The 18,154-nt window shown below is 38.4% G+C and overlaps 1 protein-coding gene and 2 pseudogenes across 1 annotated transcript in view; 2 read left to right on the top strand and 1 right to left on the bottom strand.

Annotated features, from left to right (window-relative positions):
* The window catches only part of LOC144664101 (uncharacterized), a 34,556-nt gene extending 27,776 nt beyond the window's left edge, over positions 1 to 6,780 (top strand). The window contains 6 exon segments of the mRNA XM_078525229.1: positions 465 to 695; positions 2,714 to 2,825; positions 3,965 to 4,149; positions 4,983 to 5,127; positions 5,734 to 5,913; positions 6,659 to 6,780. Coding sequence (XP_078381355.1) covers positions 465 to 695; positions 2,714 to 2,825; positions 3,965 to 4,149; positions 4,983 to 5,127; positions 5,734 to 5,913; positions 6,659 to 6,780 — 975 coding nt within the window.
* Positions 6,781 to 12,459: 5,679 nt separating this feature from the next.
* LOC144664539 (5S ribosomal RNA) lies at positions 12,460 to 12,577 on the bottom strand (annotated as a pseudogene).
* A 121-nt stretch (positions 12,578 to 12,698) lies between these two features.
* On the top strand, positions 12,699 to 12,796 carry LOC144664556 (5S ribosomal RNA; annotated as a pseudogene).
* Positions 12,797 to 18,154: the final 5,358 nt, after the last annotated feature.

Genomic DNA, 18,154 nt, shown 5'->3' on the forward strand with positions numbered 1-18,154 from the left:
GAAGATGAAAATCCAACTATTGATTACGTTTTTCACCGCCTCATAATTATGATGATAACCAACGGAAGTTGAGAAGAAGGAAACAAACAAAATGGGTCAAAAAGAAATTAGAAACCCAACACTCAGACGCAACCTTTTTAAGTGGTTAAAGTAACTGAGACATCCGCTAAGAAAATAGGCTACAAGCAATTATCTCTCTTTTGCTCTAAAATCCGTGGGGACAAAGGCCAAAATATCGCGTTCGTTCGTTTGTCCCCAAGGATTTTAGAGAAAAAGAAAGACTAGCTAGCAGTCTATTAAGAAAATTGAAGGTGATGTAAAACAAAACCGTCACTTAGTTCTTCTATTTTGTGTAAAATGCAGAGTTCGATGTTATGTAATGACATAGACGGTAGACGATATATACGTTGGTAGTCGTGCTGTAGAACTCGCCGGCCATCTTAATTGTTTAACCCTTTATATAGAACGACATGATTGGTCCTCCAGGATACGGAGACGCGCGCTTTATGTCAGTGGAGACGCCGCTGAACTACAAGATCAGGTTTGAGAACGATCCTAATGCGACAGCTCCTGCGCAACACGTGATTATTCTACACACACTGGATCAAGACTTGGACATTCGAACATTTAGAATCACAGGATTTGGATTTGGTAGCTTTAATAAAAAACTGACCAATACAAGAGCCTCTCTTCAGGTATGAAAATTAGAGGAAGAAGTTGCCACATAAGAAAATAGGGGACGGTGCGTCCTTTTGGAATGATCCGGAGCATGATCAGTGTTTCAGATAACTAAGTATGGGTAATCAAATGGTGTACTCGTGAAATTAGGAAATAATTTCACGCGCGTTTTGTCAAAATTCTAATAATTTACCGAGCCTTTAGGCGAGGGAAATTATATTAGAATTTTGACAAAATGCAAGTGAAATTATTTTCTTATTTCACGAGTACACCATTTGATTACATTTAAATATCATAGGTGACAAATTCCGCTTGCAATCTTAGGTGTTTTTGACTGGTACATTGCATCGCGAACTCTGAGCTTTGAAAAGTTGAAAACATAACATTTTGCTTAAGTTCGCAAGGTTTTTTAGTCTTTGAATAAAACCTTTTAGAGATTCCTTTTTGCCGTTGACAAAAAGTTTCAAAGATGAATCAACTGTCAATTATTTCTCACATTATGACCATAGTTTGTCTTGAATGAACTGAAAACGGCGCCCGTGTAATACGCTCAAAAATCCGCTCGATGCCATTTTTAATTGGCTTAAGTCTTGAAGTCGTTTTGACGTTTTGAAATATAAAATATCATCAAAAGTTTTATTACATGGCCAAGGCTAGCTGGCTAAGATGAAATTCAAGCGAAAATGTACAAAGTTTAAGCTTTAAAACATCTTTTATTCCGGACGCCATCTTGCCGCTAACTACGTTGCCATGGCAATTCTATAATTTCACATGTGAAATTATAAATTAACGTTGAAATTTCGCGCCAAAATTAAGGAGTTATTTGTCACTTATGATATTAATGGCATTATTATTAAACACATGCGCGCGCTGTACATATATGGTCAAAATGTTAACGTTATCTGTCATCCGTACATAACATATATCCTGCGATATACGTAGGTTGCGAAGATAACCAACGGACCAACCATTCGTCCGAAATCTTGTAAAGCGCTGCATAATTACAGTTTTTCTATCTGCAAAATGTGTTTCGTTGACAATTTGTCGAATAATAAAACAATAATCCTCAGCGGCGTAGCCAGGATTTTTGTATAGGGGGGTTCCAAATGTAAATTGTAATTGTGAACGTAAAACTGAGCGCTAGGGGGGGCCGGGGGCATGCCCCCCCCCCCCCGGGAAATTTTCAAATTTGCGGTCCCCAGAAATGGCATCTCCTTGATTCTGAGCATAAATTTTTAGCGATTTTAGAGTCAATTGAAGCTAGTATTTCTAAGAAGGGAAGCTCAAAATCCCGCGTACCAGGTAATTTTTCCGGCGTACCATTCACTCCCGGCGTACCGTCACTCACTAGTCAGCTAGTATATCAGCCAGAAGTAGGCACCGTGGATGCTTCCGTGCAAAAATGTCGACTGTTGCACTAATGTCAATTTGTCTGTTGTAATGTATGTTCATAAGAGCAAGTCCTGACTCTCGCTCGCTGGTCATTGTAGCCCGCAGGTATGTCTTTAGTCTGCGCAATGTGCTGAACGATCGCTCACATTCTGCAGAAGTACATGTAATTGGCAACGTACACAAGATGCGCAGCAACTTGTGCACATTTGGATAAAAATCGCTGTCACATTCTGCCAAGGCCTGAACTGCACTGTTTGGTAGGTCTTGATCCGCACTTAGCCACTTTCGCCGCCAACAGGCAAGCTCCACATCTACAACTTGGGGTGATGGTAGATCATCTGCATAGTACTGGATGGCAGCTCGCACAGGGTTTCCTAATTTCATTTTTCTAATCTGGCGGAATTAAAGGGGGGTTCTAATAATATTTTTTCTCTTGAATTAGCTATGCGATATCCCGAAGGGGGGTTCCGGAACCCCTGGAACCCTCCCCTGGCTACGCCACTGATCCTGCTCAATCTTGCGGAATATCGTCTGATTTTAGCCAACTCGGCCTACGGCCTCGTCGGCTAAGTATCTGGCGATATTCCGCGCGATTTCGCAGGATAACTGTTAAATAACTCTTTTTTATTTGTTTATTTATTAGGAAACAATCGACCTTGTCTCGGAGAAGAACATTTACCTCCGAGTGCTAGCCGGTATAGATGTCTTGACTCGTGAAGCACGCTGGGAATTTCAGAGCCTCGATCCTGAGACAGGTATTATGTTGTTGTTACATTCAGTCTTCCAACAGCCAATCATAACAGTTATGGTCAATTTCATGCTCTAGTCGGCGAAAACAAGTAGATCAATTTTCCTCCAAATCCACCCCTTGACTACAAAAATACAGTCAACACTCTCGAAGACTGACACCGTCGGACCGGCTCCAGCTTTAGAGAGGTTTTAAAGAGAGAAAAGTTAACGTGACACCAGTGATTCTGAGAGATTATAAGGCTGAACCCGTTACAAATTGTGACGCTGTCTTAGTTGAACGTAAAACAACACCGAGTGATGAATTAAAAAGAAAGCTAAACTACACTCTTTTATACATGTGTTATTATATTTATAAATTGAAACTCCAGAACGATTCATTATCAATCTCGGATTTTATAAATAAAGTTATTTATAAATATAGAATAGAACACCTTTAAGTACTGACATTAACAGCTATCTAACCTCTCCTTCGCTATCTTCAATGTGTATTATGTAGTTTCTTTATATTATTTAGGGAAAGATTTCCATCGCTTTTTATATTATTTTGTTACATTTCTGATCCGTTGCCACTGTATTGTGAATTGTAAGTAGTATCTTGTAAAGTATCGTAATAGTGTAATTTTTTTTCCTTTTGTGTTATTTTCTAAATAAATAATTTAAAAAATACTTTTTGCAATTTTGGTATTTTTCGTTCAAAAATACTGAATACGGTTAAAAAATACTGAAAACGCGTATTCTGAGTTGGATTCATCCCCCAACCCAACCCCCCCCCCCCCCCCGCGGCCCTTCTCACTGTAGTAAGACCCTTACAGCTATTAAGCAGTACTTTCATACGGTACTGTATATATTCTTTTTATATATTCTTAAAACTGAATAAAATCTGTCAATTTGATTCCATGAAATAATCAATAAACGAAATTCATATATGAATTGCATACTGATTCATTATTTCATGTTCATCTTTCCCGGGTATATTATGAACCAATTTAATGACCAGCTCCCAGTTGGCTTGCTAGCTCGATTTACCGGTATCGCAGAGGTCAGTGTACAAATCCCTGCAAGCCTGGGTTTTTTTTTTCAGGCTTTCTTTTCGCAGCTGCATACGTTGCATGAATAATTGCATTTTATTTCTTTCCAATAACAGGTGAGGCTCCTGATGATCCACTGACAGGCTTTCTTCCACCAAACAACGGCACGACAGGTCAAGGATATGTGACTTTCACTGTTAGCATGAAGAAGAATTTGCCATCTTTAGCAAGGATTGATGCGCAGGCTAGCATCTATTTCGACAAGAACGAACCGATCGACACTCCTCCAATCTTTAACACGGTACAGAGTCCATTGCAAATAAAAGCTGTAGCGCTATAGCTATAGGAACAAAGTCTTGGATATGATAAAGGGGTACCGATAGTTTAAAGTAAAACACATGCAAATTTAAATAATAGAGTGAAACAAATAGGTAATGGGTATAAGAGTAACGGGAAGGAGTCATGTGTGTTATTTCTGTTAATTTAAGCAATCTAACAGCTCGCTTAATCTTCAGGAAATATTCTTCAGGACTGAAATTTTATATCCAACGTTTTGCTCTCAAAATATTAGGATGATAAGTTCTGTTTTGTTAATGGACACAACATTAGATTGTTCCAGGTTGTTTCACGGCTTCAAGGAAAATGTTCCACTTCTGAAACGATGTGACTGATACCTGTGACTGTCCCTATACCTGAAATATAAAATACATTCTACTTAATAAAGTATACGTAACAACTTTATTATCGTGTCGAAACATCAAGCATACTACGACAATCATATAATATATTATTAAAAACTAGCAATGGTATATTGCAATTCCTGCGTCTTGATTGGTTAACAGGCAATGGTATATGATCACATATACCATTGACACAAATATGGTAGCCGGAACGCGTCATCAAAAAAACTGGGGAGCTAAAATATTGAAATTCTTTGGGCGTTTTTAATAAAACAATTATTCCACTCGCGCTTGTTGGATACGAGATCGTTATAGCCAATCTACCATCTCATATCCACCGCGCGCTCGTGGAATAATTTTTAAAGAGGCCACGTTTTTTCAACGACAACGTTTATTCTACTGTATAGTTACATGCAAAAACTAAAGATTCAATATATAATATATTTCTATCTAGATTGACAGTTCAAGCCCGTCCTCCAATATATCTGTTATAAGTGACGTCATGAAGGTTGGAAAACTGGCTGTGGATATCGATACACGAGACGAGGGGTCTGGGGTCCAGTCAGTTGACATATTTTACCAAATCTCGGAGGGTAATGGTAAGTCGTTGTTTGCTAATTTGAACTGCTTCATTTGCATCACACGTCTTTCGTTTCCGTATTATTCAGCCACTGGGTTTTACCAGTTTTAAACTTGCTCGATAGGAACTTGACTTGTGCCTTAAAAGTAACGCCTGCACACTGGCCAGTGCTCAATTCAAGCGTTCCTTAGACTTGATATTCACAATGACTAAGTGAAGGGGTTTCCCCCCATGATCTGTTTTCTTTAGCATAAAGCACTCCGAGAGCACTATTGAACACTTATTTTAATAAAGTTGCCACGCGATCTTTCTATTTTACTGAAACTACATTAAATCTACGGAATCCTTTATTGAATTCTCGAGGGACATTAGATGAATTAGATGAATTAGATGTTAAATCGACCGTGAGTTGACCTTTTAATGTTTTACACCTTTTAAAGGCGTCTAGAGACCTCCTTTGATACCAATGCTTATTTCATTGACAGGGTTATCCTGTATAAATATTAGCATCGTCATCATCATCATCATCATCATGCCAACGAACAATTCTCCTTCACGTAACATGATATAAATCCCTGGAACATCAACTTGAAGTTTTTGATTGCTCTTTTTGTTCCGTTTTTAGACCCTTTCCAAGAACAAACCCTACTCCCCCTACTGTCAGGCATAACAGACGATACAACCTTCCTACCCCTACCCCCAGAGAAGGCGTATACACTTCTGGCTTTGGCTGTTGATCACGTGGGTAACAGACAGCCAATGGACTTGAATCGGGCAATCACAGTGGACTTTACACTTTCTAAACGTATGTCTTGGTTTTAACATTGTTATACTGTAAAGGCTCGTTCTCATATAATCGCCCGATCGTTTCTATTGCCTCTGTCACTTCAAACGGTTTTCTTGCGATCGGGGCGAGTATATGGGAACATTACACAGGCGATGCCTAATGACTGCGGCGATCGGGGCGATCACGATCGCTTGGATCGCCCGTGTTCTATCCTTCTAGCTTCTCTTTCCCTTCTTCGCCGTAAAACTGCAATAACTAAGAAGATGGTAGGCTACAAGTTTTGCTCTTTCATTAAAGGCTGTCATTGTGTTGGATCTAGGGATAAAATGACTGTATTTCGTAGGTCTTCGCTTACACCAGGCGATCAGGACGATCATATGAGAACCCCCTGGTCGCTTCTATCTCCTACGATCGTCTCAATTGTTGAAAAAGATCGATGATACGAAAGAAACGATCGGAGCGATCATATGAGAACCAGCCTTAAAAGAGCGACAATAATCCCTCCCCCTGTCAGAACAATCTCCTCAGCTCTATCTCAAGGTTGTTTTTGAAGGTTAATAAAGATACTGATACTAGTGTCGTTGACATTCGGACCCGGATTCGTGGCCAAACAAAATGTACTAGAGGGTTAACGTTGGGGAAGAAAAACCTATCACAGTTATCAGAAAACAATAAACGAATTGTCTCAACAGTTAAGAAATGCTGTTGTCAATAGTTATGTTTGAAAATGTAGAGTAATGATAGTATTTCATCCACTTTGCAGCTTCCTGTAAACGACTAAACAACTGCTCCGGCCATGGATATTGCTCCGTTCTCAATTTCTGCATCTGTGAAGATGGATTTTATGGTGTTAACTGCTCACTTGGTAAATATCAAAAGTTGTAAAATTTATTAAATATTCATGCGGGTGCAAACCAATCCCAGTACCATATTCAGATCACATGTATTCAACTGTAAACCCCAATACAAATCAAACAATAGAATTAACTTAGCTTTTGATACAAACTCCTGCTCAGCTAATTAGTATTCATTAACTTTTAATACAGATCTGTACTGATTCGCATAACAATACTTTGCATTCAATTTATTGTTTTCATTTCACAAGTAGAATAAAATATTCGCGTCCGATCTGTATGGGATCGGCGAGCCATTGTAAACGCCCATACAGATCTCCCGCTCATATTTTATCTACTACTTATTTATTGAATGACTCATCACATGACATGTCAAAGAGCGCGTCATCTTTAATTAGCACCGACAAACAGTTAAACGCTATATGAGGTTAACTATTCACTGGGCGCGTAGCATAAGGACAAAGCACGAGGTGTCAATTAAAACATTACTGACTTACAAAATAATAAAAAGAAGTTATATATTAATGAGGCAATTATTAGACCTAAATTTTATTTCACGCCTAATTTTTCGGGGATTTGGCCGGTCAACGTGGTGGTGTAGGATGATATGTTATTTTTTTTGGTTTAAAAACTTAGGATGATAGTGAACAATTTTTTAAGTGTCGCAAAAATGACATCAACCGTTTATGACTTGGGGCATTTTATATATTTTTCTTATTTTGTACAGTAGCATGTGAAGACAAACATCCGCATTGCGCAGAATTCGTTGCTGAAAATGGAGGCGAAGAATACTGTAATGACCCAGACGACTACATACAAAGCTTTGTTAAGGAGTGGTGTAAAAAAACTTGCAACGTGGACAACTGTAAGTCGCCAATTTCATGTAAATTATCAGACAACAGGTTTTGAAGCAGTCTCTTAATTCGTCAAAAATAGCTACCATTTTGAGAGGAATAGAAAAAGAAATGAACGCAACATCCCCTTCTTCTAGGTATCCATGACGAATTCGAACTTAACACAAGCAGCACTGTTATCAAAAATAGGTCCTGTTAAAAAATAAATAAATAATGTTGTTTATAATGGTCATGCACTTAGCTTCATATCTCTACGAGATAGCTAGTTTACAGGCATGCCACTGAAACAGAGGAAACAAATATTTTAAATGAACATAACAAGGTTAAAAATCCCAACTGGCAGAAGGCAGACCAGTTGGCTATATACAAAGCGTGACCGAGGATTTGAACACGGGACGATCGAGAAACAAATCCAGCTAGTGGCAAGGACATGTCTTAAACCGGGGACCTCCGGATTACAACAACAGCACCCTTAACCACTCGGCCACGCTTGCCTCCTTGAACAATATTAAATAGATTTAGCCAAGCCTAAAAGCGGAGCTCCCCGGTAATTTACTTTGCCCTTTATTAAAATATCTGAATTTACTGACCGTAGGAAAAAAAAAGTTAATGAGCCCGCAATCCAATAGAAAAACCATTTCCGGTCAGCGGTCAACTTTATAAAAACGCGTTACCTCGATGAGTTATACACCTGAGCCCGCGATATTATCACGTGATACTGGTCAGCGGATACCTTGTATTGACAGCTGTCAATTGACCATAACTTTGATGCCCAGTAACAAATAGATGAGGGTTTATCTATTTCTGAAGTGCGCAACACCGTACGCCGTACGTACGCGCCCGCGAGCCATGCCGCTAGCCATGATGACCATGAAAACTCAAGTTCATGGTTTTCATATTTCTGTGAATTTTCTATGGGTATGGGGCTCCGCTCTGCGGCCCTTCGGGCCGCTGTGGAGCTCCGCTATAAAACTTGGGAAAACGTAATTGTGCAGGAGAAAAACAACTTAGAGAGGGAACTGGCTTGATGTAAGGGACAAGTCAAGGTTTTTTAGTAACTTTCTAGTACGATGACCTAGCATGGATCGTCACGCAACGGAGACGTTGGTCGTCACGCAATAATTTAAAGTCACGAGCAAGCAGAATGTCAAAAGAAAGAAGAGAAAGGAAGAAAGACGAGTGGTTCAGGGACGCGCTAGTTTTTCGTTCTCGGAAAGACAAAAAGAACTTATTAGAGATGGGCCAGAAGGGGTAACCTGGGAAATGGGATTTGGGCAAATTTTAATTGGAAAAATGGGATTGGGTCACTGGGAATGAGAACCACAGACACAAAAACAATAGAACTGGGTCTGGGATTTGGAAAAGCAATCGGCTAAAAAATGAGATTTATATCCCCCACCCGTTCATGACTCTCATTAGAAACAACTACTTACAATTCTATGTATTTAATTTTCATTTTCTTTTTTGTTTTGTTTTTTGTTTTATTTTTAAGGCGCTGGTCAGATCGGCGGTAATGTCAAACCACCGCACCCTGGAACAGAAAGTAAGTAGTGCATGTTGCATCCATTTAAACGGGAATATATTATATTCTGAACTCTGTTATTTTTCATTCGTAAGCCGTTAATGCTATTCAGCGTTGCCGTCAGTTTACTACTTAATTACCTTGGTACAGTCGTCAAACTAGCTCTACTTTGTTGCAAGGAACATGTCAAACTGTTTTTAAAGTTTTGTTTTGTTATATCGTTTTGTTCATATAAATTTCCGCGAAATATGGCTGTTCCATTTTCGCGAAATTAAGTGCCCGCGAAAATAAGTAACAACAAGAAGCTTTAGAAGCTTGAGAAGCTTAAAATCGGGCGCTTAATAATTAGCTATCTGTTTTGACTTGAACGGCAGGGTACAGTACAGTAAAAATCACTGGAAAAACAGTCACTTAAACCTATTCAGGCCGGAGGGGGGGGGGGCTTTTGAGGCCCGCGCTGACTTTGGACGCTTATAACTTTTTCAAGATTCAACCAAACGCTGCCAAACTTTGCGCGTTTATCTAAAATTTATCTTGCAATAATTTGGTAGGATTAGTTATTGGTGCCAGTAACTTGAAATCACCATGGCAACGTCATTTTGACAGGCTTGTTTTCCCAAATTTGTAATTTTCGTGTTTCTATTTAATAATGAAAATCTGGAATGTTTTCAAGATTGCATCATTACTTAATGACATAATGGTCTCAATTTATAAAAATATATTTCGCACAATACAAATAAACGATTGAACTAGACGTCTAGAAAATATAAATTTGTAACACTTAGCAAAAAGCAGCCTTTTCACAATACTTAATAAAGGCGGGGTTTTTACCTGAAGACCAATTTTTCCAACGCTTTAGGTGGCTGACGCATTTCAGTATTTTCCAGCCCTTACACTTTAATGGAACAGTATACAACTCCTAATCAGGTTACTATTGTCAAGAAAATGATCACAACTTATTGACCAATGATTAGGTATTTGTTTCATACCATTACTGTAATAGCAACTGGTGAAGAATAGTAGTACTGACCCAAAGTATAAGGGCTGGAAAACACTGAAAACCATTTCAGCCGCGTTTCAAGGAATCCAAAAAAGCTTTACTTATCCCATATATATTTGTTTTGCAGTATTTTGTTAATTTTTGGACGATTTTGGGGGATGTCTGAGAGGCGATAGTTTTTCTCAAAGGATTAGTAAAATTTAGACAAATAAGAAATATTGGAGATTTAATGTGATTTTAAAATTTGAATTTGAAGTTAAAAATTGGTGGACGGACACCAAACAGTCTCCTGACAACCCGGAGTGCTCTTGCGAGGGGGTCAACTGTTTGGTGGTGTTTCCATTCTTTTCTTCAATCCCTTCTTTAAATCTCTTAAAGTTTCATTCAAATTCAGGTAGAACCCCACCTTAAGTTTTGTACTTGTGAGAAAACAACAGAAGTAAAAGGTTGCGTGATATAACCAAGCATGGATTTTAATTCTCCCTCCCTTTCCATCTCCTTAGCCTTTCACCCCCACCTGTCCCTCCCTTTCTACTCTCATTCAATTTAATGTTTGTTTACATTTCCTAACCAATTCAGTATCGTACTAATCTGTGCCAAGCAATCAGATAATAACAGAAATTTGCCTTACTTTTGATCTCCCATACCAAGACCTTAGAGTATAAACCGCTAATAAAACAAAACACACTTGATAATAATTCTCTGAGGTTATACACCTTGCAGTATTAACGTACTAACGAACTTGATAACAAACCCCATGTCGTACTAAGGATTTTACTGATCAACATAGAAAATAAGTTCACAATGGTTTGTTCCCAAAACGTTTTTTACTGTACAGAGGGTCTGTATATTGACCTGTAACTTGTATACCGTATTGAAAAATTCAGAACGAACCGACTTCTGCCCGCTACCATGATATCATGTTGAAAAATTAGCTCGTTCGAAACCGTAGCAAAATCGTTAGAGACAGACAAGATACAGCCGTTTACTGGCAGTCTTTGAAAATCCTGAATTTCGTCAAAATGAGCCAAAATAAAGTTTTAAAATTTCCTTTATCAATATGGTTCTTATCTTTTTATTCAATTCTATGAACTGCTTTTATGCAGTACTGTCCAACAAAGATTTCAATTTCCCCAAAGTTTCGGGACAAATGGATACAAAATATTTCGTGCAGAATGTAATTTGATTAAGCGAATGTTTTCACGTCTATAAATACTTCAAGCAGTGAATGAAAAACCGTTTTGTTTTCATCGATGAGAACCACTTTCAAATAGTTAATGCATAAAAAATAACAATCAGATCAGAATACAATAATTATTAATGCAAGGTCTCGCTATTATGTCTCTGCAGAGATACTTCTTTTTTGCAAGTTCAAATGTATGCAAATTTCGTGTGAAATGTAATTCGATTCCATTGTCTTGTTTACAAACTCTTTCTTAAGAAAGTTGTATTTTCGTGAATAAAACCCATTGGCCTGTTTTGTTTTCCTGATCATGTTTGTCTGTGATTTTTACAAAACATGTGGTCTTTATTTCGGAACTTTAAGTTGTACAAAAATTCCTATTTTGAACACAGATGTCACTTCCGGAATTTCTCATCTAAAATTCAATTGGTATTTAATTATAATTATTCGAAGTTTTCATTTTCAAGTCATCTTTTCATTCGATAGCTTTACTGATCTCGTAAAAAATTCCATTCAAGTTCACACCAATACTGTACATTGCCAATATTTTGCTGACGTCTTGAGAAGTGTCTTACTAACGTCACTAGTCAAATCTAAAATATATCCAAAACATGTTGTGCAAACATTCTACTCTTTGTGACAGGCGACTTTGACGCCCAACTGTGCGGAAATGAAAATCGACATACTTCTTGCTAAATATATAAAAAATAGTTTTAAAGTGGAGTCCGCCTCAAAAAAATGTACCGCCAGATCACACTGCTATTTGTAAAAACCAGCAATGGGGTGACCCTATTCGGCGGAATGACGGAACGGCACGGCGGAATGGCGGAATATCCTAAAACGCGGAATGACGGAATATCCTAAAACGCGGAATTGTGAAACATTAAAAAGAAGAAGCAACAACAGCAACAAAAACAAACAAACAAAAGGAAAATTATAATTGCTAACTTTCTCAGACGGCGATAATAAGGCTATCCTTCGAAGGATACTCGAGTGATCGACTGGGAGGATTTCGTAAAATTACAGAGTTCTCGTCCCGCCCGAGACAATGAAATGTATAAAGCCGAAGTTCGTTAACGAAGCCGTTAGAAAGAAAACGAAAGGGCCTGAAATTTACTGAGTTCGTACTGAGAAATTAAAAAAAAAAACGAAACCCACAACAACGGGTTTCCAGATGGTCACCCATCCAAGTACTAACCCCGCCCAACAGGGCTTAACTTTGGCGATCAGACAAGAACCAGTGCTTTCCTTGTGGTATCAGTCCCAGACGAAGCAAAGACTGACAAGAGTCATGCAAATAAAGAACAGAAATACCTGGTTATAATGGATCTTTTGAACGATGATTTAACTGGACTAACACTGTTATAAGCTGATTTACGCGCTCTTTCTGATACCACATGGAAAGCACCGGTTCTCATCCGATCGCCAAAGTTAAGCCCTGTTGGGCAGGGTTAGTACTTGGATGGGTGACCATCTGGAAACCCCTGGCCTTGTTGTGGATTTCCTTTTTATTAATATGTCAGTACAAACTCAGTTAATTTCAGGCCCTTTCGTTTTCTTTCTAACGGCTTCGTTAGCGTATTTCAGCTTTATACGTTTCATTGTCTCGAGCGGGACAAGAACTCTGTAAAATAACGAAATCCTCCCTCAATCACTCGAGTATCCTTCGAAGGATTAAGAAGATATATAAAGAACCCTTCGTTTATAGGGTATATTTACTGTTTACTGGTTTTCTACTGCTAGCAGCCGTTGTAAACAAGTTGGCTTTTCTGTCACGGCAACGAATATCCACAAGTTAAAGTACATGTACCTGAATCATTCTTAGCGACATTCTTAGCCTTATTATCACCGTCTGAGAAAGTTAGCAATTATAATTTTCCTTTTGTTTGTTTGTTTTTGTTGCTGTTGTTGCTTCTTTTTTAAATGTTTCACAATTCCGCGTTTTAGAATATTCCGTCATTCCGCGTTTTAGGATATTCCGCCATTCCGCCGTGCCGTTCCTTCATTCCGCCATTCCGTCATTCCGCCGAATAGGGTCACCCCCAGCAAAGCGTCTAGTTTCAAAGTTTCCCACAAAAACATTGCGTGACATGAATGACGTTACCCCTTTTATTTACAAAAATAGCTTCAACTTGTCAAAGCAACTACAGTTTCACAATGGTGATTATTAGTACTTTACCCCTTAAGCTTTTTTTCTCTGTCCTCCCGCCGAAGCAAAGAAGAGAACCAGATTGCAGATTAGCCCAAAATGAGTTTGATCGTAGCACGAGTCAAGTTCGAGCCCGAGTCAACTTCGAGTCACGAGTCAACTTCGAGTCAAGTTAAATTTCTTTTTTTTTTTTGCAGTTTTATTTTTAATTGCTGTGTGAAAATTATATACGTACCGGAGGTATAAGAACAGCAAGATTTGAGTCATTTGACCTCTTCTTTCAGTTTCACTGTCGATTGCGACAGTTTAGTCCTGCATTTGTTCGCAACTGCTTTTCAAACGTTCCTCGGCATTCATAATAGATTTTCCTCACAGATTCCTACCTGTATTAATTACACACAGCTGAGGCAGAGGTTCCATTTCAACAAGAAAGCGTGAAAATTGACGTGAAGTTCAAAAATATTAGCCCTTCTTGACTCGAGCGCCATCTTGTTTTATCCACAGGGATCCCATACAAGAAATGAAAGGGTGACCCTATTCGGAGGAATGGTGGAATGACAGAACGGCACGGTGGAATGGCGGAATATCCTAAAACGCGGAATTGTGAAACATTAAAAAAAGAAGCAACAACAGCAACAAAAACAAACAAACAAAAGAAAAATTATAACTGCTAACTTTCTCAGACGACGATTAAGGCTAAGAATGTCGCTAAGAATGATTCAGGTACTTTAACTTGTGGATATTCGTCGCTGTGACAGAAAAGCCAACTTGTTTACAGCAGCTGCTAGCAGTAGAAAACCAGAAAACAGTAAATATAACCCATAGACGAAGAGTCATGCAGTGGAAACCTAAATAACGATAACTCGCCGAAATCGCGTTAGATCGACCTGAGAAGCTGGCAAACAACAAAGAATAAAACACAAAGTCGGGGTAAGTCAATTTTATTCGTAAAATATACGATTTTTTAATTTTAAAGCAAAACCGTTGCGTTCCCATACAAACCCTTATAAATCGAATCTTTGTAACACAACACCGCTTATAAGCAAGAGTCACGTCCAAAGGTAATCTGATAGAGAGCTTGGGCTGCCTGTGATGCAGGACTAAACTGTCGCAATCGACAGTGAAACTGAAAGAAGAGGTCAAATGACTCAAATCTTGCTGTTCTTATACCTCCGGTACGTATATAATTTTCACACAGCAATTAAAAATAAAACTGCAAAAAAAAAAAAAAGAAATTTAACTTGACTCGAAGTTGACTCGTGACTCGAAGTTGACTCGGGCTCGAACTTGACTCGTGCTACGATCAAACTCGCCCAAAAGTCGACCCAGTGTTCCTGTCAAAACTGAAATGAAACCGATTGGCCCAGGCTATCCCCGTCATTTTTAGCCGACAGGAGACTATCGTCTAGGACGACCAAAGGGTAAACTATAAATCGGCCACGCCCGATTAATAAGGTATTTCTGCTTGATTCTGAAAAGCCGATGCTACGAATACTACGTGGATAAATACTGCGCCAAGATGTACGGTATATGCTGTAAAATCCTGATAATTCAGAAGCGGGGAGGGAGTCCTTTTTAGACTTTTCACAGTCCCCTATTTTCCTGTAAAGTCGTAGAGATCTATCGTGGAGTTCGACGGGCCGCCATCTTGGTCCCTAATTGGAGCGAAAACTGGAGAGGGTACAAAAAGCCCGTGGGTTCACCGCGGTCAAACGTCTCAGGCAGCTTTTCTTTCTATTTTGGGGAGTTACGTTCATATTGAAGTGTTAGTATGAGCAAAGATCGATAAAATATTCGCTGAGTGTAAACATATTCCCATTTCCTCAGATATACGAGTGTTTTTACTTTTTAAATGATCCGCATCCGAACCAAAGTGCTTTGACAAAATGGCGCCGACAAGTACGCTTGTCGCTGTTTTCAACCGCTGTTTTCAACCAAGAACTTTTTTAGTAAAGCTCCAAAAAACTTAGTAAATTGTCAGGATACAGGTAATGTACCAGTCTTTGTACTGTGAGAATTGAACCCCTTTCTTTGGAGTACTTTTCTTGTTTTTTGCGTATTTCTGTCGTTTGACCGCGGTCGAGCCCGTGGGTAGGGTCGCTCGCGTTCATGAACCAAGATGGCGGCCCATCGAACTCAACGATCGATCTCTACGACTTCACAGAAAAATAGGGGACTGTGAACAGCCTAGAGTTTTTTACGATGCTTATGGATCGTATCACTCAAATGACAAGTCTTCAACCATGTTATTAACTTCTCTTTTTTTAGATGTCAACGGCGACGACGGAATTTAGACCGAAGAGCTATATAGCTAATATTTTAGTTGTCAAAGGAGCCGAGCAACGAGTTATAATGTATTTTTATCAGTATTAAAATAACAGCAATTTTAAAAAAGATGGCAAATGAATTTCAGTCACGCATATTAAGAGTTATTTTTCGCTAAAATAGATATATCAATATAATGTGTAGCGAAATCCCGCTAAGGCCTTTTTATTGAAACATGCCTTTATTCAAGTCAGTTTGTATTACAGTTCATTGCCTTAAAAGCCTGGCTTTGCGTTTTTGGTTAATTCTGTAAAACACATCGTACCTTTGATTATTGTATTGTTGATTTTCTTGGCTCTTATATAATAAAAGTGTAGCTGTGTGGTAAAATTAAATTAAAATGAAGAATTAAATAGTCTTGTTTTCTTTTCGATTTACCTGGTTTCATTCTTTCTCAAGGCATAATAATGGAAGAGAATCGAGACCACTTATGTCATGTACTAGGAGAGTCCTCCGGTGCCCTTTTGGATTTTAGAGGGAAGGGGAATTTGTTGAAGGGAGGACAGTGTCTTTTACTAGTTTTTGAAGAGTGGGAAAATTTTTGCAATACGCATTTATTACGTAATTTTCTTGAAATTTATCTTTAAAATAGCAAAACACAGAAGCTAAATTGCTTCTGTATTCAAAGAGAAGGAAAGAAAGATCTAAAAATGGTCGAAAGTCGGCATTTTGAGAAAATAAAAGATTAGACAATAAATCTCTTAATTAATAGGCATTTTAGTGTGCAGTATCGTACATTTTTACTCGTCATATGTATTTTTACTTGCCCAATACGTCAAGACTCGTATAAAAATTTAAGGTATTATATTAAGTATTAGTATTATATTATACATTATATATTATGTCTGCCTGTGACAACAATGCCCCTAGCCTTGAATAACAACGTACAGAGGTAGTGTTTACAGCGGGCGAATGAAAAAAAAATGATACGTTCCAGAGAGGTAGTGTCTTACTGTTGTTCATGTTTGAACATTTCTCGCAAAATCTAGACTCTCTCTGTAGCTGACACAACTCTCTGGAAATATGTAGATGATACCACTCTCGCCGAGTCAGTATCCAAGCACGAAACAACGGTTGCATGCAATCATGCGTTGATGAACTTGTTTGGCAGTCTGAAGTTGATGGTTTTCAGCTAAACAAGTATAAGAGTAAAGAGCTGAGAATATCTTTTTCTAGTTTACCTAGTACTGTAGACCCTATCACTATTAATAATAAGCAAATCGAAGTTGTCTCGTCCGCAAAGCTATTAGGAGTTTTAGTTTCAGACGACCTCAAGTGGAATGTACATGTTAATTATATTTGCAAAAAGACCGCAACACGCCTGTATTTTCTAAAGCAGCTAAAACTCGCGAAGGTCAACCCGAAGGATATGTTACTGTTCTATACAACATGCATCCGTCCACCTTAACATAGAAAGACTGCAAAAGCACGCACTGCGCATAATGTATCCTGAATTATTATTCCACTATTGCGCCATTTTACCATATTAGGGCAAAAGAACGCGCAAAATATGCCACGTTATTACACTGTAGAACTGGGCAAAAATACGGGCGGACAAACTTACGGAATACTGGCCCAATCAAAGTGGAAAAATTAGTGGAATAATAAATCCCTTATTCCATGGTTAAACATATAATACGAGCGGACATTTTGCTCATTGCTCGCTCATTGCTCGCAACTCGTTGAACGCAACTCGCAAAATATCCTCGCGTATTATATGTTAAACCATCAAATAAGGTGTATTTATTAATAAGAAGTATAAAAACAGTTAATAAATGATATAGAGTAATTAAGTGATACAGGTAGAAAGAGAGAGAGTCATAGAGACTTAGAGATAAAGAGTTATATATAGAGAGAGTTATACTATAGTGGAAGAGTTATAGAGAGCTATTGAGAGAGCGTTATGGAGCAAAATAGGGAGTTATTTGGACAAATAGACAGTTATAGGGAGAGAAAGTAAACGAGCGAGATAGGGATCTTTAGGGAACAAATTTGAGAGAGAGTGAGAGAAAAGAGTAGGAAAGAGAGTAAGAATGTATTCAGGGTATCCTAAGTATCGACGATATCCAGGCTATCCATTGTATCCAGAGTATCCAGACTATCCAGACTATCCAGGGTATCCAGATTATCCAGAGTATCCAGGGTGTCCATTGTATCCAGATTATCCAGACTATCCAGGGAATCAAGAGTATCCAGACTATCCAGGGAATTCAGGGTATCCAGGGTAAAATGGAATTTACTCACTTGAAATTGAACCAAAATTTGCATTGCCAGAAAAAACCAATTTTACCGGCATCCATTTTTGACTATGCCTAGTAAATTTTGTTCCCTTTCGGGTGGGAGAAGAGGTACTTAAATTTAACGATATAAAA

This window comes from Oculina patagonica, chromosome 8, assembly GCF_052425735.1.
Source record: "Oculina patagonica isolate OP01 chromosome 8, crgOcupat, whole genome shotgun sequence".
In the NCBI taxonomy this organism is placed as follows: Eukaryota; Metazoa; Cnidaria; class Anthozoa; order Scleractinia; family Oculinidae; genus Oculina; species Oculina patagonica.